This window comes from Chaetura pelagica, unplaced genomic scaffold (genome assembly GCF_000747805.2).
Source record: "Chaetura pelagica isolate M959 unplaced genomic scaffold, ChaPel_1.0 scaffold954, whole genome shotgun sequence".
In the NCBI taxonomy this organism is placed as follows: Eukaryota; Metazoa; Chordata; class Aves; order Apodiformes; family Apodidae; genus Chaetura; species Chaetura pelagica.
Window position 1 is genome coordinate 200,476 of NW_009952907.1, and position 27,653 is coordinate 228,128.

At 39.4% G+C, this 27,653-nt stretch overlaps 2 protein-coding genes across 2 annotated transcripts in view; one reads left to right on the forward strand and one right to left on the reverse strand.

Annotated features, from left to right (window-relative positions):
- Positions 1-3,939: 3,939 nt before the first annotated feature.
- Positions 3,940-5,604, forward strand: TTLL2 (tubulin tyrosine ligase-like family, member 2). Its single transcript, XM_009995654.1, has one exon. It carries the CDS (start codon positions 3,940-3,942, stop codon positions 5,602-5,604), a length of 1,665 nt encoding a protein of 554 aa, XP_009993956.1.
- Positions 5,605-6,198: 594 nt separating this feature from the next.
- LOC104386972 (centromere protein J-like) overlaps positions 6,199-27,653 on the reverse strand; it is a 36,985-nt gene continuing 15,530 nt past the window's right edge. The window contains exons 9-20 of the mRNA XM_009995655.1: positions 26,887-27,052; positions 24,476-24,691; positions 22,607-22,753; positions 16,437-16,595; positions 15,579-15,690; positions 15,034-15,140; positions 13,683-13,781; positions 11,033-11,173; positions 10,271-10,355; positions 9,790-9,910; positions 8,883-9,046; positions 6,199-6,266 (exon numbers count right to left, since the gene is read on the reverse strand). Of these exons, the coding sequence (XP_009993957.1) occupies positions 6,199-6,266; positions 8,883-9,046; positions 9,790-9,910; positions 10,271-10,355; positions 11,033-11,173; positions 13,683-13,781; positions 15,034-15,140; positions 15,579-15,690; positions 16,437-16,595; positions 22,607-22,753; positions 24,476-24,691; positions 26,887-27,052 (1,585 nt within the window). The remainder of the gene's footprint in view (positions 6,267-8,882; positions 9,047-9,789; positions 9,911-10,270; positions 10,356-11,032; positions 11,174-13,682; positions 13,782-15,033; positions 15,141-15,578; positions 15,691-16,436; positions 16,596-22,606; positions 22,754-24,475; positions 24,692-26,886; positions 27,053-27,653) is intronic.

The window sequence follows — 27,653 nt, forward strand, 5'->3', positions numbered from 1 at the left end:
CGCTGTGCCTGTCCCAGCCCCGGCGGGCATCGGGAGGAATCGGGCCTGGGACAGGCAGGGTGGAGCTGGATGGTGTGCCAGGCGGGAATCGTCACGGCAGAAATCATTAAAGTGGTTATTTCTGAAATTAAATCCCAAGGCAAGGCAGATACCAGGGTGTGTTATGGGCTGTTACCCCGAGGAACTTAAGACTTGGTAGGAAAGGCTGCCGGTCAGTCTGCTGAGTTTAATTACACAGGCATTCTGCATGAACTCAGCAAACGATGCCTAACCATTAAGGACTGTGTTTCCTCCCATAGGTGTAAAACGGAGTAGCTGGAACCTGTGAACACATGAATAATAGAATCATGGAACCATAGAATGGTTTGTGTTGGAAGGGACCCTAAGGATCATCTAGTTCCAACCCTTCTGCTCACCTGAGTGCTGCCCTCAGGATGCCGGTGCAGGGCCCAATGTTGTAGTGTTGGTGCAGCTGCATGGCCCTGGAGCCATAAGGTCACAGACGATGATGTCCAGCTCTTCTCTGGGGGGAGGTCTCTGCTTCTGGGTGCCAGATGGCAACAGCAGCTGGTAGGTGTTAAACTTGAGCGTGGTCAGAGACAGCTGTAGCCTCTTTTGCATTGTGGAAGAATTCCTGCAAACACACAAGTGGCTTTCCAAGTTATTAAGGAGTGGGCTGAACACGGAGCCCTCTGGGAATGCAGGCTAATGAACAGATGGGTGTTCATCTGGGCTCACATTTATAAAGAGTGAAGAGAGCGAAATTTGTGCTCATTCATTTAGACCAATGTCTAATCCTAGAGTTAGTGTCATAATTGCAGTTCAAGAGCTTCTGGTTATATGGTGTGACTTTGGGTAGATGTTCTTTGTTAGTTAAAATGTTTTGTTTTCTTTATACTTAATTATCAGGGAATTTGAACCTGCCATTTTTAATATCTAGGCTTGATGCGCTGATTTCCTGTCAACTACTGTCTGAATGCCAGATGTATGAAAGAGGTTCCATTAATACAAGATTACATGAACAAACCACCAAAACAGGCTTCATTTTTCAGACATCACCAACAGCTTAATTTATGATCACCTAGTGGAGGCCATGCTGGCACAGTTTACCAAGCATGGGATTCATGTGCAACAGTGGCTTTCACTGAAACATTGCTAGTAGCAATGCCAAGCAATGCAGAAAAGACAAAGCTAACTGCAGCCTGTAAGTTGGTTCATTCAAATGCTTAGCATGGCTACTTTCAATTACATTTTTTTTTTCTTAATTAATCTTTGTCCAATTATTTGAGCCAGCTACTAGAAAACTTGTTTAGTTTTGGGGTTTTTTTTTTTCCATTTTGTCATGTGACAGTGCTGTGTAAAAAGCAAACGAGAAAAGAGAACTCCCAGGAAACAAATCAGAAGCAAAGTTAACAAACATTTCCTTGGACCAGACTGCTCGTGTGTTAGGTTGGTGTGCAAACTCAGCAGCAAGCTCCCAACTTTCTGGGGTCTGAAAAGAAGCACTGGGTGTAAGAGACACAGCAAGACTTCCTTTCCCTTCATGGTATTTTATGTAAATCCTATTACATCATGACTGTACTTTGGTACCTAGTTATGTTTCCCTCCTGTTTCCTATAAACCCCTCACCCAAGGAAAGGTCGAAGGAGAATTCAATGGCAGTCTGTAGGAGGGGGTGAATCTTTGGTCTCTAAGGACATTCCAGAGAAATCAGCCCACTGCAGTTTAGATCTTGCTTCCCTCCAACACTAGCTTAAACCTGAGATGGAAGGGTACTGCAACTCTTGACTGTAAAACATCACATTAGTATACATATTTATTTGGATATAGAATTACATATTACTTTGGAATATAGAAAGTCATTGTATACAGGAATTTGAAACTTGGCCCCAATCTCAGCCCATTAATGAGGCCTAAGGTCTCTCTTTCAGTAAGAGCCTCATTCCTCACATCCTGGACCAAAGCTTGCTTCAAATCCCTTCATTTTCAGACAGATTCCCTCACTATAGGGTAAAAAGTGGTCCAGGACTATTTTTAAACTACACGCTACAGTCCTGTGTTAAAGTAGTTGTATACTTCTGATACAACAGGCCTGCCTCCCAGCCTCACTTTGAATACCTCAGCATTCCTTCTCCATAACCTTCCTCCTCTCAAGCCTCCATTGACTCTCCTGCTTTGCCCTCTGCATTGTGAGGCACTTGTTACAGACTCCAGAACACTGCTTGTAGAAGAGCCCTGTGACTGCTTGTGGTTACCCCTCAGAGCCTGTCAGCAGCAGCAGCAGAATGCATTGGGCAGAAGAACTGTACATTATACAAGAGTGTCACCAAATGACAGTGGAGGGAAAAACATAAGTTTTCCATCTTGCAATAATTTTTTAATTGTGTTTCACATACAATTCTTAAATTGTTTAGTGACTTGCAAAACTTTTGAATTACGTTAACTTACATTTTGACAGTAGTTAAGCATTTAATTTCATATTTGGGCTTTAGTTTTAAAACTAAATTAGCATTTTAGAAAAAGGTTGAACCATTGTCTTTAAAAAAATGAAAATAGGACATTCCAACAATTTCAAAACAAAAATTCAAATGAAATTAAAAAAAGCTGGCAAAAGATTACTTTTGTTCTCTGGCAAAAAGCTTTCCATTTCAACAAGTATAAATTTTCCATGGAAAAAGCATCCATGGCCAACCCAGCTGCACCCTGTGTTGAGTACTTCCAGGTGTGACACGTTCCATTGCTTCCTGTAGTTGTTTGGAAGGCAGAGGCAAACTCAACCTGAAAAGAAACAGCAAGGATGTCACTGGCAGTAGGATGGTCAGGAGTCTTGTCTAGCATATGTCCCACCCATTTATTTTTCTTGCTATTTTTGGAGAGGAGGTGGAGGTCAGTATGTTAATGCTGTATCAGAACGGTCATCTCTTATCCAAGACACTCTCCATTCCAAATGCTGAGTCCAATCCTCAGGGAGCAACTCTGTAGGGTTTCAGGAAATTAAAACTCAGAGAAACAGCAACACTGTCAAATCTACAGGCTCATAAGACTTTTTGCCCCCTATGCCACCAGCCAGTAGGACGTGTTCTAGCTTGAGTCCTATAAATTATTAAGTGCCTGGCGAGGGAAGAGTGCACTTCATTAACTGTTTATGTGAGAATGCTATGCCCAAAATAACTCAAAATGTGCTTCTTTCTCATAAAAATAGAAGGGCACCATCACCTGCTTCCACTGTAGAAAATGGGAAATGGTGTTTCATTCAGGATCTACACATATTTCTATAGGATGTTATTTTCTTGAGAGGAAAGCAATGAGACAAGAATGTGCCCACTGCTTCAGGAACTGGTGAGGAGCTCACTGGAGGAATAGCAGAAAATTATCAGTGAATTCAAACATGTCAAAGGAGGAAAAGAACATTGTAATCAGTGTGTGTTTTACTACTATCTATGATAGTTTTACTTACAGCAGGGTAACCTGATAGGTAGCAGAATGTCTCAGCAATGGAACAGCACACAGCAAGTCTTACTAGGCAAAGTTGCAGGCTTTAAGTTCAAGGCAATTGCAAAAAAACCCCCAAACAAACGCAAAAAGAAAATTCTAACTGTCCAAGAATTAGAAAAGCTCTGAGACAACTATTGCTGTAGTAAGCTTCCGCAAAACAAAAGTAAATAAATTGTGGAGACCTGTAACTTTGCAGCGATCAGTGCTTTGGGCTGCCTTAACAGCTATCTGGAATCAATGCCCTTTTATGTGTCTTTCAGCTTGAATGCAGCCTTTGTCTTCTCAGTCATGGACCATAGAAACACGCAGGGGTGACACGCTTTGTGAATTCACTGGGAGTGACAGGCATGAAAAGTACAGTGAGGGTGATGGCTGCTGGTGCCATCTGTGGTGTTAATTTCATTGTTTCCTTCCTGGCAATTCTGTTTTCTTTCAGCTAATAAGATGGAAATGGTAGGAGATCACTATGGTACAAGAGGTATCTTGAGGCCTTTGGTTTTCCGTCTCCATGAGAATGTCCCTGAAATTGTCCGTGAGGTTTTACTGGAACGTGGCTGGGCTGAATTTGACAAAAAGGAGCAAGATGATGCAGACTGGAACCTGTACTGGCGGAACTCACCTTTCACTCTGACAGACCATCAGAGCATTAAACCATGGCAGAGACTCAACCACTACCCAGAAGCTGTTCGGATCGCCAGAAAAGACTATTTGGCAAGGTATCTGAAACATATGAAAGGAGCATATGGATCAGCTCTCTATGAATTTAGTCCAGTGACATTCATCATGCCCCATGACTATGTCAAATTTATAGCAGAATACAGCAAGGAGAGACAGTCCGTAGGCAGAAAACCTAGCTTGTGGATTTGCAAACCTGTGGATCATTCCGGTGGAAAGGGCATACACATTTTCCAAGACATTAAGGACTTAAAATATGACTGTACAGTCATTGTGCAGAAGTACATTAGCAACCCCTTCCTCATTTCAGGGTATAAACTGGATCTGCGCCTCTATGTGTGTGTCACCAGCTTTTGCCCCCTCACCATTTACACTTATGAAGAAGGACTGGTAAGGTTTGCCTCGGAAAAGTTTGACCTCGATTCTCTGGACAACATCTATGCCCACCTAACAAACACCAGCATCAACAAATACGGATCTTCATATAAAACATATAAAGAAGGGATTGGCTGTGGCTGCAAATGGACGTTCAGCAAATTTCGTTCTTACCTTCGAATATTTGGGATTGATGACATGCTCCTCTGGCAGAAGATCAATAACATAGTGATTCTCACCCTGCTTGCTGTAACCCCCTTACCAGTGGCTTCCAATTGCTTTGAGCTCTTTGGCTTTGACATCCTGATTGATGACAAATTCAAGCCATGGCTTTTAGAAGTTAACTGCAATCCGGCCTTGTGTTTAGACTGTTCCATTGATGATACTGTGAAAAGGAAACTTCTTCATGATATTGTTCAACTGCTGAACTACAAAGAGATTGACACTTACAGGCAAAACCAAGTGGCTAGGACAAAAGCTGGCAGAAGGCGGGTGGTGTGGCGCACAGCTGGTGAGAACACCACCAGGGAGGCTCCTGTTTTACTCACTGGCCGAAAAGTGGTTAAATATAATTCTGATTCCTCTGTACAACCTGCCCTGCAGGCTGCAAGACGATCAGTTTGTAAGGTGGCTACTGTGACTAAGAAAAGTGCCATACCACATCCAAGAAAAACACTGACTTCCCAGCTGCGGGAAAGGATGAACATGCCAAAAACAGACTCCCAGACAAAAGCTGAAGCTGAAGATACACCGCTCTCAGTAGCTGGGCATCGTCCACACAAGTCTGCCCAAACTAGCCACTCGTTACCTGCACCCAACTTGCACAACTACAAGTTAACCACACACCCCTATTTCCTTTCTGATAAAGACCAGAGGCCTATCCCTCGGGTAGGAGATTTTGTCCTTATTTTTCCTTTCAATGAAGCTGCACTTCAAGCTTCCAGGGATAGAACAGATGTAAAGAGCATCATAAAGGAAATAAACAAATTATTGAGCAAAGAGTTACCATCAAAACAGCAGAACACAAATAAAAGGGCAACTTCTTTAACTTCTGTGTAACTTCAAGTTAGGTTATATAAACATATCACAAATGACAGCTTTAGCTTGAAGAAGGTGGGTGTACACTGACATTGTGTTAGACAGAGAGGTAGCACAAACAACACATAATTAACAAAAATGCAATTTAGCAATTACAATGAGAGATTATTTTGAAAATCAAAGCACTGACAAATTTTAAAAGTAATTCTTGCAGTATCAAAGTAATACCAGAATAAAAATGGAGAACTGCATTTCTCAAAACATCCTCAGAAATGCCAGTCTTCGTGTATTGTTTTTCTCAGCAGTCTTTGATTCTTTTCTTAGGCTTCTCAAGGTAAAAGAGGGCGGAATATAAACTGTAAATAATCACATTGAGAAGACTGGATGAAACCTCTAGCACAGACTCTGCATTACCCACCTGGTGGGTACAGTGTTTAGGCAGCTCTGTTTTGCTTGCAGTAAAACTTTGGTGATCAGCCATGCATGGAAAGACAGTAACACTGAACTGAAGCATTTGAAAGGATGATCAAAATACTGCCCTTCTCTTGTACATCTTTGCTGTCCCCAGCTGTTTGGGAAGCAACTCTGTTCAGAAGTCATAGCGTTTTCTAGATTCTAATCCAAACTGAGGCCAAACATGGCTTCAAACTGGCTGTAGCATGCTTCTGCTAATGCCAGAAAACCTGTGGAAAGACGAGAAGCAGTTTTTACCAACTGTCTTCTGTCTGAAGGATTAATAAAATGTCGTTAGCTATAAACGCTCTAGGACAAAAGATAGTAAAATAGACGGAAGTTTAAATTGGGTTATTTGTGTTGTTGCAACAATGAACTGTAGTTGGTAGGGCCATTACTGCTTCTGGTTAACGAATGCAAGTGGAAGGTAGAGGAGCTAGGGTGTGAAAATTGGTCTGAGAAAAATAATATGGCATGTGTCCTAACTGGTCTGTGAAGGATTCTGAAACATACTTGACAGAGCTTGTAGTTTACAAAGGTGTTTTTCATCTCCTCCTTTTGAAACCAAATTTGTGCCCCTAATTTCAGTAATCCCTTGGCTATTACATATAAAATATCACTTGAAAAACATGTCTTCATAAAAATAGTGGCCACAGACTGATTTATAAAAGTACCTGTGAAATCCTCAATAGTCTCACCCTTTGATTTCACCAATGGAAGTTCTGCTGTTGATTTGCCAGTCAGTAGAACCAGGTCCATACTTCTACACCATAGAACTTCCTTGTGTGCAGGAGCTAACAAGGTGACTGCACACATAAGCAAGGTGTTTGCACACATGCACGTCTGCATGCAGGCAGTCTTAGAGACTGACTTGTACAAACACCCCCATCTGTTACATCTGTGTGGGATTGCAGGCCTGGTTATTCCAGAATCAGAATGCTTCCTGAAAGTACAGTAGAGTGTGCTTAATGAAGCAAGGAGCAAGCAGCACACAAACATTTAATTTGCAATTGGAAGAGATTATATACGTAGGTTATTGAATGGCAAATGGTGATTTAAGGCTAAAAGCTGCAAACAAAGACTGTTTTCTGTATTACTGTGGAAACAAAGAGAATGTCAGCATATTAACTGGAGAACAGGTCTTTTGTTAAAAGGAATTCCTGGAAATAAAAATGGTGGTCCTCTAAAAAACATCGATGTCACATCTGGTTTCCCAGGCAAACTGAAAATATTAATCACATACACTTTTTTGTGATGCTTAATTGAGAGAAAAAAAAACCAAAACAACATAGATTTGTTTTAGTGTAAGACAACACAGAACTGAAAATCTTAGTGAAACACATGAGAAACAATGATCTCTTGGATTTCTTTTAATTGGAGTTTCCTTTTACAAAACACATAAAATGTATTCAGTATTTCACTAGTGCAAAGCACAGGTTTATAAATTGTTCCTTTGTTATAAAGGAGTAAAGAAAAAACAATGCAATTTTATTATCACAGTAGCTGACATCAAACTGCATGGATGTTCAGGGCTTCATACTTAAATTCATGAACTGCCATGTGGGATCAGTGTTAGCAATGCTTCTTGCTGTATTCAATCTATTTCTTCCAGAGATGCTCTGTAATTTGAATCATGATTTGTCAACAGTCTGACCCACTAGAAACTGAAGAGAAGAAAGCAATTCCATAATATTGCAATTATTTTGCACTTAGGTGTGAGAAAAAGCTAAAGCTGCATGCTATGAACGTGTGTTTGCTTCTATAGGGATCTGAAGGGCATGAGGAGATAATTGGTCTTCTCAGTCAATGGGCAGGTGATGAGCTGAGCTCTACCGGGGAAATGCTTCAGTGCTTTGGGAGAATTCAAGACAGATGATGGACAGGCAGTCTAGTTGAAAGTCTAGTTGAAAGCAGCATCTGATAAATGATTAATTCCCCTAGGTATCGAGTGCAATCCAAAGAGCCTTGAAGCTGGAGAGATTCACTGACCAGAAATATTTTTTGACTACTGGAAGAACAGAGCCAGTAGTGGGAGAGGTTAACTGGAAAACAAAGCAACATAGAGGAGGTCTACAGAGGTGGAAAGACTGCTGGAGGAAAAAGAAAGGGCTGTTTCATCCAGAATAATGACCAGAATGGAATAAACATTGCATTTTGTTTTCATATTCATGAGACAGGTTTTGTAGATTATGGTTGTGTAATTATTGAATAATTTACATTGGAAGAGACATCCAGTGGTGTGACTGTTCACTGAACTCCTGCTCAGGTTTTAGTTTAATGTACAGCTTGCTGTAAGGCCTGAAGAATGCTGGGATCTTCTGCTCCAAAGAACTCAACCAAACTGAAAATACTAATAACTTCCACATTTTTTGGGGTGGTTAACTGAGAAAAAAATAAACAGCCCCAAACCAGTAGATTTGTTTTAGCCAGCATAAGGCAGCACTGAGCTGAAATTCAAAAAGCTTTTTGGATTGGAGGTTCTTATGCCATGCTCCTTGACTGTAGTAACTTTTGTAACTAAATAGCAGAAAAGCAAAGGAAAGTAAGATCAGCATTGTGGAACACTTTGATGAGAAGTACTGTGGGCATTTATGTTAGTGTTACATGAAGAGGGCACAACTCCTTCAAGTCTCATTCACGAGACAGTTCATTCAGGTGAGGTCATTCCAAACCAAGCACCTGCCACTGAACCAAAGTAAATTTCAGCCCTACAGATTCATCCATTCGTTTTCATAAGGCTTAACTCTTCCTAACAGGTCTGACATGCTGGGAAAATGTGCTGAGCTACTTACATACAGTCCAGCCCTGTGAGGGGTGGAATCACTTATTGTCTAGGATGACATTACCCTCCTTATCTTTGATTCGAACTCGTCCAGTGGAGTACTTGGTTTCTTGTCTGCCACTGCAGTACACAGTTTTTACAGTGCCATCTGGGTACTCCCGCCTTTTGAACTGTGCAGTCTGAACCTCCTTTTGGCCATTGCTGAATACCACTGTTTTATCTCCGTTCCTGAAACAAATAGCAATGTATGAAGTTATTAGCCTTTCTCACTGCACTGTCTAATGTGACACAATGAAAGTGGAAAATAATGTCAAGTCACAACTTTCTCAGCTCATAATTCATTTCAGAATTTACATGGGATGGCATCAGAGATCCAATCTCACAATAAGATTTCAATACAAATGTACTTCAATACATAGTATAATACCTAATGGATGGTGGGATCTGCGTTTTACATTATTTCTTCATGCAGGGATCTCAAGGCATTTTGCAAGCAGTAAATCTATTTTATAACAGGATCTTCCCTATGCCTGGAAGAGGCATGTGTAAGAAAATCCTATTGTTATTTTTCCTCATTTACATGGAGCAATAGAGAGATAAAACATGAAATGCCTTGCCCAGGATCAGAAAGGGAGTCAAAAAGCTAGGAATAGAGCTCAGGAGTCCTCATCCTGAGTCCTTAGTACCCTCATTGTTAACACAGCCAACTGGAGATCTCCCATGAATGCTAGCCAGTGTAAAGTTAGATGGGACTAAATGAGAAATATTCTACTTAGCTAGTGATACATGTTCATCTGTCATACAACATGAAAGTGAATAATTGTCAGTGCCTCATTGTAGCAAAACCTTACAAATCCTTTCTCCTTTCATCTGGAAATTTCTCAGCCATGCAGAACCCAACCATGGTTTTACATGTCAAATCATTGTACCTGTGCACAATGCCCATTTTCTTTTATTTACACCAGACTTACTTTTCTACTTTAACTATTGTACCATCTGGGAAAAAGGTTTCCTTGAATCCATCACTATAGAGGCATTTCACTGTGTGATCTGGGAACACAATTTCTTGTGTGCCATCAGGATAATGCTTCTCTGTGGAAAAGAAGATGTAAAACATTTGTCTAGTATTCTTTCGTGTTACTCTGCACGGAGCTAGATCAGATTATTTTGGACATTGTGGTGAGGATGGAGATAACCAGCACACTGCTAAAGAAATTAAAAAATCAAATAATCAGATAATCAAACCTAGAAGACATGCATTTGCAACCATTATTTTCTTTGCCTTCTAGGAGGAAACTGAGCAGTAAAATTATGGAACATACTGGATTTCAAATGCAAAGACAATGTAAATGGAGAAGAGAAAACCTAGTCTGCTGCAGTCAGAATCAGAGAGTATTTTCATAACAGAAACCTTCCTACACGTATATTTGACATTTATGAGCTCTTGCATACCTATCTGATTATTAGGGAACTGCAACACCTCCAGGCCATCTGGATAAACAGTGTGGGTTGTCTGTGCATCTGCATAATAATAAATCTGGAAGGAAAGTCAAGTTTTTGCAACATGTTCACAATATTTGTATAAGCAGATTCAAACATAATAATGTGCTTAAAAATAAGCCATCTTAAAAATGTGATTTCAAGGTTATTTTCTGTATCTGTCATCAACAAAAGCAGCTATGTTTGCATTTCTGTTCCTTTCTCAGTCACCCTCCTCCTCCTAGGTGTGTCTAGATGCTGCTACTTTAATCTCTGTAGCATGCAAGACAACAGTGCATGCATGAAAGTCATCTTCCTGTCTCTTTCTGCTCCCATCCATGCACTATTAATTTAAAATAGGCCCACTGCTGCCAAGGCACTCTAGCTCACATTATTATAAACTATTTATATTTGTATAATACCAAGAGGGAAGAACCTCCTGTGCTACCTGTCTGAAAAATGTCTAAAAAATAGTCCTTACTTCAGATGACTGCCCTTTGCCTTCTTTCAGTCTCTTTAATCTGCTTGGCCAACTACGCATTTGTGCCTTTGACTGTTACCTTAATCTCTTTTCACTTTTGTCCTTGTAGATGAAGCAGTGTCACCACTGAGGGTTGTTAAACCAACACCTCATCAATTTCTCCCAGAACTGATAGATCAAGATAAATTATAGGACCTTGTTGGAAAATGTCTTAATCATTTAGTTTTCCTTAAAGAAAAAATTATATTACACACCATGCTCTGATCTGGCATGATCTTCTTTACATCTCCATTGAAAAAGTTAATTGTGGTCATCCTTTTATCAGCACTGATCTCTTTTTTAGTACCATTGCGGAAAGTGATGATTCGACGTCCATCAGTAAGCACCTCTTCTACCTTCAAACACACAGAGTATCTAATGTAAATTAAGTTACAGGAAATTAGTAACATTGCACTGCCTTCCAATTAAATTGGAGCTGGAAGTAAGTCACACAATGCCTTGCTATTTCAAAAACTCTCTGCAGCACAGGTACAATTTTTTTGCCTCATTTGTTTGTAAAAGAGACCAGAAGTGATTTTCACAAGATGAACTCGTAGCACTCAGCGTAAGTTCCCACCCCGCCACCTTTTTTATCTGCTGAGCGAGGTAAGGCACACAGCTCTATGACAAAAGTGAAGCCATTCAGGTTTTCCCTTGACCAAAGTGAGTTACTGTCTGTACTAATTTCACTTATGCTGGGACAAATTCCACACAAGGGACCCCGGTTCTGGATTGTGTGAACTAAAATGATTGAGCTTGATGTATTAACACAGACTGGTGACATGTGCTGACAACCATTTTATTTCAAGTTATATAAGCCTGTACAGGCATTAAGTATCAGAGAATTAAATGTTGCTGCATGCAGAGGTCTGCAAAATTGCTGATAATTTCTGAACAACAGGGGGCAATAATGTCATCAGTATGCTCTTCTACAAGCAGTGCATTGGTCAAAGAAGACCGCATAGCTAGCATAGCCTCTGGTTAATCAATTTTCCTCGAATTAATGTGGCAGCTGATTCTGTTCAGCATGTATCAAATCTCATAATATAATTCATTTAGTGAAGTCCAATGAAGAAGACAACTGAAAGGTGCACTGTAGGTCTGCCATATGGGTTCAACTTTATCAGACTCTCCATGAAAAGGGGATAACTCCCAACTCCCCCTTCCCCCTCTCCTTCCCCCCCCACAAAAAAAAAAAAAAAAAAAAAAAAAAAGGAATAAATAATAAATATGCTTGGGGAAGAGAAATGCAATATTTCCCCAAACAGGCATTGTAATGATTACTGAGGGCAAGATTCTTGGGTTTTCTAGAAATAATTTTATTTTAAAATTACTAGTTAGTAGTGGAAAGATGTTCTTTTACCTACTTAATACAAAAGGTATTGCTAGAAGAAGTTCTACATAGTTTAAATGAGTGTTAATATCTCTTTCTAAAGGCATCAGTCCCCACTTTAACCTCTCTCTTTAGTTGCACCAGGAAGTCCACTCAATTTTATAAATAAAATCCAATGGTAAAAATGTCAGAGTGAACTTTTTTCACACTTAATTATCTTTTGAGGATCAAAACAACAGATGTATTTTTTACTTCTAAGAGGGCAAACTGTGATTGGTGGAAGCTTTCACATAGCCCATCTCAGCATTTGTTACATATAAAGGAATTGGCATTTCAAACCAATATTCCTTGAACAAATGTTGCATGGCAAAAGCCATGACTGCTCACTGGAAGGTATCACGAATCAACACCTGTATTGGCAGGCTGAGAAGAGAAGCCCAGAATTGAACAGACAAATAAATTGAATTGCTGTCTTAACTTTATCTAGCCAAAAATCCTTACTCGGAACTGACAAATGTAATTGGGCATAGATTGCCTTCAGTCAATATCAAGGCAATGTTTTAACAGCACAAGCCTGCCTGGAGTAGTGTAATTCAAGGGGCATCGGGGACTGAGTTCACATGTAGCCCAGATGAACAGCGACCATGTTGGAAAGATTGCCTGTCTGTCAGAAATGAAACTAGCAGCAGCTCACTTGGTCACCTTGCAGACAACCTTTCCCAAAAGCAATGCACCAAGTTTCCAATGCATAGACTCATCTACAGAATCAGCCTTTCAAGATAATCCAAGAGGTCCTGTGCAGAAAAGGTGACATGGACACTCGGGAACAAATTACCCGGTTTGGTAGCAGGAAATGCAGTGACACAATGGGAAGCCAGCAGGAAGTGCCCACTCATCCCCTCCTGGAAGACAGTGATTTACAGAAAAAAAGAGCAAAACCAGCCGCCAAACTGAGCTATAGGCCTCATTACAAGGGGCAGTTGGAAACAAACTTTATATGCAGCTGAGTGTTGCTGAGGATTTTGGCAGGTGGCTTGAGCAAACTGGACAGGTTACATCAAGCACAATTTTGCTGATGCTATTCCAGGTGCAGCCAGCTGTGTATAATGAAAGACTTCTCCCACAAGTGGTGTCCAGCTGGCACAGCTCATTACCATTAGATCCACTTCCAAGAAAAAAAACAGAATGGCCCTAAATCTTGCACTACAAAACACCATCACTATCCCACTAGCACATTTTAATTTCTAATGGTAAGCATATTGTTCCTCCCAGCCCACAAATGAGGCAACTGAAACAAAAAGTCATAGAGGAAATCTATGTAGGAGATTAGAAAATAATTTCATTACTTGATTTCCAGCCCATCAGCTATGCATATTTCCTATCATTGATGGCATGAACTTTACACCTCAGCTCTCCTATAAGGAATAGACAATTCACTGGATACATAATTGTCTCTGGTTATCTGATTCTCATCTTTACTGCAGTCCTGTTGGTGATCTGATCAAGTATTTTTTCATCCTGTTTTATCTCACCTTGCCATCACGATACTCTATTTTTTCCTGCACCTCTTCCTCACTTTTTTTCTTTTCTTGATGTAACACTGTTCTTCTAGATAATATTGACTTTGGAGGCTGTATTATGAAGACATCGCAGTCAGTGTTATATAAACAGTAACATCTTGAACTTATTTTCATTAATTTTAATCAACTGTGAAAGAAACACATTTATTTTCACACACATAGAGGAGAGCTGTCCTTTCTGCTGTTGTCATGCATTTCAAATGATTTTTTATCTCTTGTGCATAACTAGAAATGTTACACATTAACTTCAATTAACTTCAGTTTACAAAAGCAAAAGATTGCATAGAAAAAGTCCAAAAATGAGGGCACAACAGTGCATTCTGATGAAACTTCATTATAGGAAATTGAGAGAATAAACACAGGGGCAAAGAACAGAACTGTCTCTGAATATTGGGTTACTGATTTGCAAGGGAAAGTGCCTGCACTAGCTAGATCCAAAGCAAATGGCATGGCTCTTAGCTGTAAGTAATGCTAACGATGTAACTAGGAGCTATTCAGGATGTTGCACATCCAATTTACTGTTACAATAAGTGCTCTCTGCATTGTCTGACAGCATAAAGGAGCCTTAAATTAATTGACATCTAGTACATAGCATCCAGAACAGTTAATAACTAATGTTAATTACAGTTTGAAGATGTGATGTATTTTGAATTGTGGGATCCAAAGAATCCAGGAGTACTGCTCCCCACAGGGCAGTGAGATGCTCCAGTAAAAAGCTGTAAGCACAGTGCCTGAAGCAGCCACTTCTCTGCCTAGATTTCTGTTTCTGTTGCATATCATGGGAAATGGGAATGGAATATTTTGTTTTTCTTGATGTCTTTTTAGTTCACAGATGAAAAGAAGACAGTTGCTGATCATACAAGAGCCAGAACCATAAGTTGTTCAACCCTTTGCTTCAGCATCCAGAAAAGCAGGAGAACTGTTTGTAGATACTTTGTTGTCATGTCATATGTCATTATGCCACTTCTCCTGTGTGTGGTCACAAAACCCACTTTATTCTGAGGTTTTAATGAGGTTTAGTGAGATTTTACCTCTTCTTCCTGAGCCAAAACTAAAATGTTAACTAGCAACATAAATGTATTAATTTTCAACAGTTGTGCAGGAATATCTTGATAAAGAAATCTTCTGTATTATTTGAAAGCCATTACAAAATTTTTTTTCAAGAGTGTACTTATCATGAGAAGAGGTAAAAAAATAAAGCCAGAATAGTGTTTTTCCCAGCTAAATGACAGTTGGTATGCTGTATATAAAAATAAGATCACAGACTCACTGAATTATTTTATAGAGTTACATGGTGAAATACCTCTGTTTCTTCATTGTTACTGCAGAGTGCGAAGCTGCCAGTGTTGTTGCTGTGCTTATGTGAGAGGGGCATGTCTTCTGAGCTATCTGAAATGGATAAAGACCTGCCTATGAGAAAAAGCAAAGTAGAAGGGGTCATTGAAAGCATATGAAAACTGCTGAATCACGTTTCCATACCTATCTGAGAAGGTTTTTTAAAGTTGCCATTTCTCAGATTCTTTTAACACGTTGCTTTTTCAAACTGATAATGTTTGTTAACAGATTGCCTATCAACCTGAAGATGCTTTGTCCTGGACCAAAAAGAAGTGCAGACCACATCCGTTCCCCCAGTTCTGGGTTTCCAGGACAACAAACTCAACAAGTAAATTTCTGTGGGTAACAGCACCATCTATTCTCACTCTCTTGCAAAATACATGTTTTACAATTGCTCTAAGAATTATAGGAAAGTTTTAGTGACAATATACTGCCTGTGAGCCAAGAGCTGGGGACCAATGTCTCCAAGTAGATAACCACGCTGAATAAGCAGAAAATTCTCACAAATATTACCTTTTACATAGGCTGATGAGTTGGGGTCCTTAAAACCACTCAGATGTGAGACAGCTCCAGGTGATTTCCTGTCATCTGTTCTTCGCCCAGTAGGAGAGGGCTGATGTACAACCTGAGACAAAATGGAGAGGCCCTGACATACAGTCATACTTCACTGTAACAAGGGATCCATCAGTGACATACATGGCTGGAGTGCACTTCCTAGGAGCTTAGCTGCCTGTGTGCACGACCAGCTTGCTGATATGATGCAGGTGCCTAATTTAGTTCAGACAGTTGTGAAGAAAGAGATGTGAGCGAAAGAGCTAGATGCAGCCAGAGACAGTTGTTCACCATTCCACGCCTTTCCCCACTCTTTTTCTTGGGAGCCACTTTTCAGCTGTGGCTCTCACACTTGGTCCTTGTTGGATTGCATTGTAGCAATGCCTGTGCTTGGTCATGCACCTTCCTGATCCAAACCCCAGCCCTGACCCAGGGACTGACTTCCTGGTGTAACCCCAGACCTGCCTCATCATTATGGGGTTTGATGACTGGGATTCTGGCCTGACCTTCTGGGGAGCCAAGATGCTTTCTGCCCCTGGCCTCCAGGGAGCCACAGGCCCATGCAATGCCTGGATGCTTGGTGCATGTGATCACCTCTGAACTTCTGCGGGCAGGGGTGCAGGCTTCAAAGCATTCACCCAGGCTCTGGCCTGCAGGTGCCCAGTGTACTGACAGTCTCTAAGCTAATTTCTGGCAAAAACCCTGCGGTACCAGGAACAAGCTGCTTCTACGTGGGCATCATGATCCTGATCCAGCTTCTAAAAAAATACTGTCAGGCAAAAATGAAGGCAGTCTAAATAGAGCTTGCTACTGGCTTACTTTTTCTGGTTCAAAAGGTGTCAGTCTTCCCTGGTGAAGTGTTCTCCTGCCAGTTGGTGTTGTGTTTCTGCCAACAGAGCAGTTGGATGGTTTCTTTTCTTGATGTTCCTTTGTCATTGATCTCAAAGGATCAGCCCTTGGCACAGAGCTTTTTATTGCCTAAAAGGTTTGAATACATTTGTATTAAGTTGAAATAAACATCTGCAGATAGCATTAAAAATCTTTCTACAACATGAGCTTCATTAAGTGTTTAAAACTTGTAGGAAAATACATATTTTTGTATGCAGGCATACACACAAACACACACACATTTTTTACATAATTCTCTATTTGGGGTATTTTGCTTCCCACATTCTCTCTACTTGGACAATTACACAGGTCAAGGGCAATCTTAGTGTCGCAACGTGAGGACAACAGCTGCTCTCAGTCATCACTTCAACCACCCTGCCAAGAACAGGAAGGATATCCTTCCCTGGGATACCACAACTGAACTGAACCCAGTAACATTTCTTGTGTGACATTTCATTTTTACCAGCCAGATGTCCACCCTTTTTACATTTTGCCCTTATGCATTTCCATTAACTAAGGCTGACACAAGCCTCATAGGAACCTAAGACAGGAGTCACAGAAGTGAAATAAGATGTGGGCAGTTTCAAATTATAGCAGATATTTAGACTGGAAAGTTCACAGTTGCTCAAAAGCACTTCCCCTTTTTTTATGGGAGTCCTTAGATCAGAGCACAGAGGAAACACACAATATTCCTGCATGATCACTCTGAGATATTTGAGATTTACAAAATGTCTGGCTGCAGTTCACAACTGCAAAGAAAACATTATATTGGTGTGACAGTAAAACTGAGGTTGCACTCTCGCCTAATCAAAACTTTGAAGGTATGGAACCTGATGTAGAAATGCCTGGTGGTATGAGACAAAGGCACAGTCTCACTGCCCACGTTGCTGAAGTTGTCCCAGAAATGGCAAGGGATGATGCCTGTGTCTGTCAGAACTGATAGCAGAAGAATCTCTAATACATTGATCTGGTGAATGACTAGGAACAATCACATGATGGTCGGAAACAACTAAACACCAAAAAACTCATGAAAAATGGTACCATGGGAATGGTACCAGGTCCTCTGATTTTGAAACATCACACACACTGGAGGGTGGCTGCTTGGGAAAGTGAGTGTAAATAGCACATGTTTCCCATCAACTTCATTTGCTCAGTTCCATGACCTGTTGCTGAATGGGCATGAGACTAGCAAAGTACAAAAATGAGAAGACTGCACAATTCCTTCTCTGACAGCAGTCACTATGACTGTTTTTTGACAGCTATAATATGTTCTCCATGTGATTAATGAAATTTAAGGGATTGGTAGTTGTTGTGAATAGTATTTGCTTATTTATATTAATAAATGACGGTACAATAAAATGTCTGTGCATACAAGGAAAGTGACGAGAGAGAAACCCTATTGCAACACCAAAAAGTTGTAGAATTTTGAAAAGCTAAATATTTTCATCCAAGCACCAAATGGTTCTGAGCAGGAGATATACAACTGATTACCTCTCTCAGACAAGGATGCTTAAAGGTACAGAAATTAAGAAAATCCATTGTTAAATTAATATTATTTCTATTTTTAATTTAGAGATGTTTTCTGCAGGCAGATTCTCCAAATATGTCTGAGTTCTCCAAATATAACCATGATTTCAAAGGCAAGTGAGCAGGCAAACTGTCAAAATATGCTTGAGACATAGTATAGTACTAAAGACGTTTAAAACTATTTTTTATTAAGAGATATTGTCTCAGAAATTTCAGACTGATAGAACAAAAGAGCCCTTCAGCCATCATTTTACTGCTAAAGATCTCAAGACTGAAACTACCAAGTGATTTAAGAGAACCTGAAAAGCTATTGGTGCAGTCTCACGGCAACTCAAACCAATCTCACCCCAGATTCTACGATTTTATGATTCCAATTGCTGGAATCCCACTCCTCTCCCTCTGTTCTCACCTGTATGTTTTCAGCCTCTCCTTTATGAGGCATGAGCAAGCACAGAGCTCAGTGAGTACAGTCAGGCAAAAATGAACTGCTTTTTTTCCTGCCTGGTTAGTTTTAAACCAGCTCACCATCATCAGAAAGTGTCAACAGGGCACAGCAGCTCAAATAATTCATCAGCTCCAGCCAGACATAGAGGAAGAAGGGGTGTTTCCATTAACATGGTGAGGTTTTTTCCCTATGTGTCTAAAGAATAATCAATCCTTAAGGGAGTGTCCATGCAGAACAGTGTCAGTAAAAAGTACTCCAAGTTGCTACATATACCATTGCAAAAGTTGCTGATTTCATTTTTTATGCATCACATGGATAACACCTCTTGAAATTATACACCAACATACCTGCTTTTAAAGCAGTAATGTCAGGGCAATGGAGAGAGACTTAGGGAACTATGCATGGTCTCTGTTTTCATACAGATGGGTGACAGTCTAAGAGTTCATTTCATAAATCGTAGCAATCACTGTAACCCAGGCAACCACTGCAGTTCAGCTCTACACTTTTTAAGGACCCAAGGACTCAGTATTTTAATTAATCACACATTATGAAGTTATTGATATAGATTGTCTCAATTTTATCACTTTCATAAACTAAGTCATCAAATTGTCTCAGTAATTCTTTTTACTTTTCCTCATTGGAAACATGTGGATAGCCAGTAAATGCAGATCCTTGATACAAAGGAATTGCAGGGTTGGAGGAAGAAATGGAGTCCCAATATGAACAAGGTAGGTCAATTTTTTCCCATCTGCACTGAAAACAGAATAAAAATCTATCAGCTGATTAGCTAGTGACAACAAAAAGATGGAGTTTAGCTATGAAGTAAAACTCCATAACTAAAAGAGCAGGTAGGCAGCAGAAAATGACAGCCCATTTTGGATCTTTTTCATGGCAGTTACCACAGCACAAATGAAATAACCATCAGTGACACTGATCCTGAGCTCGTCAAAAGGACAGACCAGGTGACCTCTTGAGGTTCCTCCCATCCTACAGATTTATGCTATCTGACAGACAGTGGAGACCAAGAGGTGGTGTTACTCAGGGCCCATCTAGACCAGAGAAACTTTAAAAATGTGATGTTCTCCTTGATCCTCATGCTCAACAATAATCCTAGAAATTTTCTAATGAGCTCTTCTCCCAGATCCTAATATCTACAGTTCTTAATCATTCTGATATAAAGCAAATTGTTCTGGAAATTTCCCATAAATTAATACGTCTTATAACCTTCAAATATCACTGTTTGTGTGATGTAGAATTTGCGTTCCTGCTAACAGATCGAAAAGCAACAAACACTCATGGATAAAACAGCGAAAATTCAAATGCTATGACAGTCTGTCTACATATTCCCAGAATTCATGCTTCCGTGTTTCAGAGTTAGTAAATGGTCAGCAAAAACATTCACAGATAAGGAAATAACATGCTCAAAGGTCATAAAAATCCTTTGGAAGATTAGACATCAAAATCCATCTAATAAGATTGGAAGTAAGCACATTTGACATTGGCTGAAACATTTCTGAGAAAAAAACATTAAGAAATGTTATCAGTAAAACTTTCAGTCAAACTCCCACCCACACAAATGCATACATCTTTTCTCATAGAAATCACAAACATCTTTCCATAGTTGCATGTCTGGCAGGAAACTGGCAACTCATTCCTGCCAAGTGTGTAATGTGATGCGCTCAGAAATCAGCTTGTTTGGAAAGAATTCATATTGATAAATATTAATTAGTAAATATTAACATTCTGGCCAACTTCTACATCTTTCAAGTCATATCCTGAAAGAATCATTGATAATACACAGTTAAAATGGACATATATCTTGTTTCACTAAAGCTCAGCTTGATGTGGTCACTACCTAGTTCATGCTACAGTACAAAAAAGGAAATAATTAATAAAAGTATTATGGGCAACCAGACTAGTTATTTTTCAGAGGTGCAGAACATCTCATATATGTTTGAGGTTTCTTTTCTAAAATCACATATTTCAAAAGTCTGTGTCTTGAATCTGTACTATGGACATGTTCCCCAATTGTTTTTTTGTACATACCCTCAAATTCTATTAACTTTGTCAGATGCTAAGTGTTGTTTTGCATTCTTGATTACAGCTGATGTAACTCACTAGTCCTAGCTAACTTTAACTTATATGTTTTACACAGGTAGACGTAAGTCCCTGTGGTGTGCATCTCTACTTCTGTTAGTCAAGGTTGTCCCATTCACTGATGTGTTCCCAATTCTGGACAGAAACAGCATGAAAGTTTGTTTTATCTATATCCAAAATTAAAAGTTGTCCAAACTCAGAGTCTTTGAGGGAAAGCATTCACCTGCTAGCAAGAGAGCTCTGTTAGAAAGGTAACACAAGTAAGTCACCATGTTCAGATCTATTGCTATGACACAGATTTGGGTCTTCTCTGTAATGTTTCATTTACGTGAACCTTCAATTCTAGATTCAAGTAATCAGCAGCCACTCTATTTAGGGCAAGCACTTCCTCTGCTATCAGATCAGGTAAGAATATGTGTCTCTTTCAGAGTTCACTCAGGATGTCTGGGCACTATGCCCACCAGTCTAGCTCATGCTTGTACTGGATTCCAGTTGGATTGGATCCAGTGCTGGTTGGATGGTGAACCTCAGATAATGGTGAGCCTGAAAGTCTCTTGTCCTCAGCTTCCCCCTACTCAGAACTGTTACTAAAGCCATAGGGTTTTTTGCACATGCCTTTGTGCCACAGGAGAAAAATTAAATCAGTAGGTCTTAGGGAGTCTCTGTAGAAAAAAATGTTTCTAGTTTCCCTTCATTTCACAAGAGTGCTTGAGATGTTCAGATGAAACAAACTTTCAGACCTTGAAATTTTCCAGGGTAAGCTACCGAAGAGAATTTTTTTACTTTACTGGCCTCTTTAACTACAGATAGCATATTCCACCTTACTTGTTTGACTTGTAATTCTGTCCATCACAACACAAAAGAATGGAAAGATCCCAGTTTTAGAAGGGACTGGGGAGATCTGGCATCAATACAGAACAAATAAAACCATTTCCTGCAGCTAAACCCTCCACCTTTTGACTTGTAAACAACATATATTGATTAGCAATACAGCCAGTCTTGAAGGCAGGCACATAGTATCTGCATCCTCTTCGAAGCTATTTCACACATGACTGATTCTTCTCTTATAAGCATCTGCAGCTTAGAGTCCTTCTTACCTCTTTTTGTATCTGACACCATGCAGGATTCACTAAAGCCACTGTCTAGTGACTTTCAAGCCACACACTGTCGTAATCACTGAGGTAGAATAGTTGCCTCGTTTCTTATCTGACATGTTTTACATTTGATTTCAGTCCCTAAACAGGCAGAGAAAGGTATGTATTTGCTTAATCTGAGCTAAATTTTACTTTAGCAAATGGAGTCAGGAGATTAGTTTCCAATAGGTAGGAGGAACTGCAGACAGACTATTCACTTGAACGAAGAATAGATTGCGGCTGAATGCTAGCGAAAGGAAGAAAGGAAGCTTGTAATAATCAAGATGTTTATAATAAGAAACAAGAAATACAAAGCCAAGAGAAAAAGACAATGAAAAAGACAATGCGATATTTAGATATCTGTATGTTCTAAATAGATGTGCAGGAAATCGTGTATGGGGGCTGTGATGGAGCAGCCATAGAAACAAGTCCGTCAGAAACAAGCATCTCATTTGACATACCGAGTTAACTTGTTGCAGCCTGTAAAAAGCTAAATGATTTTCCTCTGACTTTATCAGGCAGATGGCTACTAGTGCTTATTGGCAAGTTAGGCCTCAAAAAGCAAGATACTGGATTTATGCCTTGCTGAAGCAAGGTATGGCAATTAGCTGTAAAACAAATCCTTGAAGTAGCAGTAACAATGAATTCAGAGCATATCTGCAAACAGGCAATTCTGTTAGGTTGGGAAAAGGGAAAAAAGCTTTGTCTCTTGCTACTGCAAAACCAGAAGAAAAGTACAAAGTAAGTTAAACTGAAGCACAGCACAAGCCCACTGCAGGAACACATGGCCATGCTTATACAACGATTTTCATTTGCACAGATTTTGACTCCTGAGAGCATTCTCTTAAATAAATATTTGAAACTGTGGAAAAGTGACTACAGACAATAGGAACGCATACTTTGCTCTTCACATCTTGAAAGAAATGTTTCTTCAAAGATGTCTTTGGCCCCACATGAGAGAAGCTGTGGCTTCTGTGATTATCTCTCCATGATCTTTCTTCTTCTTTGGATGAAGGTGCTGTCTCTCGCAGAATAGCTTCTGTAACCTAATGGAGAATTTATTATAAATATATAATTTTACGTTCAAGTCAAAGCTAGTAGAATCAAACAACCCTCAAAGCCATCTGGTCTTCTATTGTAAAAAAAATAAATAATAAAAAAGTTATATTTAAGCACAGTGAATGAAATTCCACATCTTGTTCTGCTAGAGACTGAAATGTCCCAGCGTCAGGCAGAACAATCTTTGAATATAGCATCCTAGCATCTTTCTATACAGCATCCTAAGACTACTCTTACACAATAAAAATCTTCAGTGGCTTGAGCAGTAGTTCTACATCACCAAATGTCCTAAAGCAGTAGAAATAATATAGAACTCTGGCCTACAGCAGAAGTTATTAGCTTTTTCTTATCCTTGTTTTGATTGGGATTTAATTTTTTTATTCTGTTCATGTGACTTCAATGCTTTTTTCTGACCTTCATAATCTATAAAAGGATGAGTCATATGAACAAGTAGGTTTGGGAGAATTAAAAATAAAGTAAAATGTAACTTGAAATGACATTTTCAATGGAACTTAATAGCCGTGGCTGAAAAATCTCATTAACAAGTACATTAACATAAAATAAAAAGAGAGAGCAAAGCTTCTTCACTCCATAAAACAAAGGACAGGTTAATTGGCGGTTCTATCATCTTTTAAAGACAGATTAGTAGAAATTAGATTTGCAAATTAGGGAAATAGCTAGGAGTAAATGGCTCGATTTTATTTTCTCATAGGTTCAGCCACTCTGTGGAAGAGTAGGAATCATCTCACCAGACCGCACCATCTAGAAGGTAATTTTCTCTTCTAGATGCCTTAATGCATAGAGGATGAAACTGATCCTTCTGTAAAGGCACCTATTTTTCTCCCTTGAATACACAGGGAAATTAAATGATCCACTCAAACCAACTTCTGTCTTTTGAATTCTAGTCTGAACCATTTATTTTCACAAAGGCTTGCTGTGTCCTGTGTAAAAAGTGGGTAGCAGCATTCTTCTCCCTTCCTTTAAATCCCTTAAATGAAGTTACTCAGTTATTTAGTAAGGTGAGAAGTAACCCTACAGGTATATTACATAAATGGGATACTGAGTGAGAAAGAGCAGTAGAATCTGTTAAACCTTTTTGAGTTTAGGAGACCACCAAAGACATTTACACTAGCTAGCTGTATTTTCCACTCTGATTGTCTTTCCTGCTACACCCCAGTGTAACTCCCGTTCAGGATTTCAGCTTGTGCCTTTGCAAGACAGGCCACTGACAGTGTTTTCTTCCCAGAAGGTTTACAGCACAAAATAAGAACTGAAATGTGATTTAATAAAAGGCTCCACTATATCTATTGCCAGAAACCAGTCTGCATCTGGCTGAAGAGCTGGTTTATTAAAAAGTAAATGATGTTATTTTCATAAATATTATAATTAATTTAAGGAGAGTTTAGATATCTAATTTGGGCACTGAATGTAAATCAGTTCTCTAGACTCCCTGACTAGTTAGTGGGAGGAGACATCTGCCCTGATATAAGTGTATAAGATAGATTGGGTGAATCACCTTGTAGAGGTACCTGCCTCATGGATAACTAGGGTTAAGTGGAATTTTAACATGGCTTACTACAGAGCTGATCTTCCTGCCTTCAGGCTAAATGGGACAGGGATGGAGGAACATTATTCAAGTATGCCAGCTCCAAAGAAAAACTATGCCTGAATTTTTCAGACACTGTTAAACAGATTATATCATCCAGTACCAGGGTCTCTGATTTTTGATTCATGAAATTCACAGCTTCTGGGTTTTTTTCTGCTTTCCACCTCTGATATTCTGAAACTCTGAGCTCATCTCGAAGTTCCATGTTCTGCCTGGTCAGCATCTCAACCTGGTCTCTCAGCTTGCCATAGGCAGCATGCCAGCAGGTCTCATTTCTCTTGAACATCTCCTGCAGTCCCGCAATCTGCTGTTTTAATATCTACCAATAGAGAAGAAAAGTGTGCCATGTCATTGTCTGCTGTGCACTCAGCATGCCCACCTTATACACCCAGAAGGAAGCATGGAGTCTTCTGTTCTGCCTAAAGATCTGCAGTATCTAGGTCTTCAATATAAGGGTCTACAGTACAAAAAGAACACATTTGAAATTATTTGTTAAAAAAACCCAAGCAAAACAAACAAAAAAACCCACTACTCTGCAAACTCCTCTTTAAAAAAAAATAATTGTTACAAAGTGAGCAGAGAGAAGTCTTTGCTGTGTGAAGGAAAATCAGGAAAAGCAAACTAATCATGCAAACAGACACCATTAAATGTGGATGCTTCAAAAAAGGCAAGGATACAAAGTATATTTTAATGTCAAAAATATTGATTCATCAGAACTTCATGTAGTGACAAGGGCACATGGGTAATTAGGTGGTCCTTACAAACAGCAGGGCATTGCAAAGATATAATTTTCAAATGAGTTCAGGAAAATGAAAGTAGTGAAATTTGGTGCATTTTGGAGAGAACTTTTCCATATACATCCCCCTTATTTTTTCCTACTCCCTTCTTCTTGCCTCACCCATGCTGATGCCAACACTGAGTCCTCTTGCTTCAAAGCACATGTGCTGGATACTGCAAATGCAGTGTTGGTGAAGTTAAGCTAGAAATGTTCAGTTTGCTCAGTAGTCAACCAATTGTCCCATGCAACCCTTTCCTACTTTCCCTGCATTTGTGTATCTGCTCACTTGTGTCCTCATTACCATCCTTTATTTGCTGAGCGGCCTGATCAGAATTTGGAAAATCCATTGGCCATTTTCAAGAAAAATCAGACTTCTGAGCTTGGGAATCACACAGGTGTTTCAGAAAGTGTTTTGTAATTGGTTTGTGGAAAACTGACTTTTTGAACTTTGATGTTATTGGGTGGGAACAAAAGTTTAAAACAATTCTATCAAACTTTGTTTCTATGGCTGGATCCAGCCAGGAAACACAATTATTCCTTGGCAGAAAACTGAACACTTTTTTTAAAATCTCAGGTGGAAATAAAGCTGAAGTTTAAAAATATTGTGTAGAGAAGATATTAAAACATTTTATTCAAAATACTAATAGAACCTCACTGAAACAGTTAATAATTTCTGAGTGTCAATGAAGATGGGCAGTGAAAACAAGTGCAGTAATTACAGCACAAAAATAGGTATTTTAAAAATGTACAAATTAAAAATAAAGAAAGTTTAGAAAGTTTGAATGAAATACTGTCTTGCCAGCTGAATTTGTTCTGAAACTTTTCTGGTGAATAAAATAATTGAAGTAGTCTTCTGTCAATTATATCCATTTACTTTAGATATCCTTTTGCAGGAGAACACTGTTCCAGACATTTCTGAGCATTACCATTGCCTACTCTTTTATCTTGTAAAAATAAAGCTTTTAGCTTCCCCTGTCTCCTTTATCACTGTTTCACAGGGCTCACAATTTTTTTCTTCTCTTTATCACTGAGTCTTCTAGAAAATTACTTTGAGTCATATTATGTCTAGCTCTTTTTAATAGGGATAATAGCCACAGATATTCAGAGATTACTTATTGCTAAGGAGGCTGAAATAGAGGATTCAAACAGACAGAAACCCCTAAAGGAACTTAGAAGAAACCAGAATAAATTATTCAAGGATGTTATTAGGCAGGTTAGCTTGTTAGATACACAATTAGGTGTCATCAAAATACCTCAAAGCCAAAGGTCAGGATAGGTTAAAGAAAAAAAATCAAGAAACTCCAAGCTCAGGGATGAGAATAAAGAATGATGACAAATAGCTCTGTGTCACTAGCACAATGGCTCCTTATATCAAAAATATTTTTAGTCCACTATTTAGTCCACTATTTAGTCCACTAGGCAGGAGTTTGAAAATTTTCAAGAGGAAGATCTAGGAAAACCAGTACAAGGAAGTATGAGGAAGATGGGAGCCTGCCAAGCTCCCTTACAAAATAGAAGGCACAACCTAGTTTTCTTCTTATATAAAGGCAGTGAGATGTACATTTCAAACATGAACCAAAGTAATGTCCTATTAACATGAAAAATCTTCACTGTGCACACAACTGTCCTCGAGATGTAGCATGAATAACTGGCCATCTGTGACAAATAGAAGGTGCCTACATGGAAGAATATTTATTGATGAGGACACCATATTTATTCTACAAAAGACAGCTTACTTGTATCTCCTCTGCTTTCACATTTTCTCCAGTGACTCTGGCTGTTCCTTTGAACTTGCTCTGAGCAATTTTTTCTTTCTGCTGTGAGTAAATTTGGCCTCTATTGTATTCCAAAGGGTAAGTCAGCTCCTGGCTTCTGTCAGTCTTGAGCTGGTCCATCCGTGCTCTGTTCAGAAGGTAAACAGAGTATGAAGTTGGCATAAAGACTTTAACAAAGGACTGTCTTTAGATGCACTTTCTTAGGGCATGATTTGGAAGGGCTTGGGCATGTCCCATATATGCTGGTCATCTGGGAGTGGTAACAAGTTATCAGACTTGTTGAAACTCAGGTCCTTCATCACTGGGAACACTCATTCATGCATTCAGCTGCAAAATTTACTCTATTGAGCAGATGGAACAATTATCATTGAAATTTTATGGCAACATAATGACCATGAACTTAGAGGCTTTTAAACACATTTTCTGTTCAGAGACATAGCTAAATTAGGGCAGACCTGTAGAAAGCACAGCTTGTTCCCTGGCATTACACCTATGAAGCACTAAATTGTGTAAAGTAGGGGCCTGAGCTGTATTTCCAGCAGCCCAGTTGTTCCTATAAATGAGAACAGCCATGGACCTGAATGAAAAGGAATAAAGTACTTTAATTTCCATAGGTAAATGTATTCCAAGAGTTAAATGTGGGAACTGAGCATCCAGAAGACATTTTGCCTTTTAATTCAATGTCTCAAGGCATGGGTGGTCTGGAACTGTACTTTAAAAATCTGCAA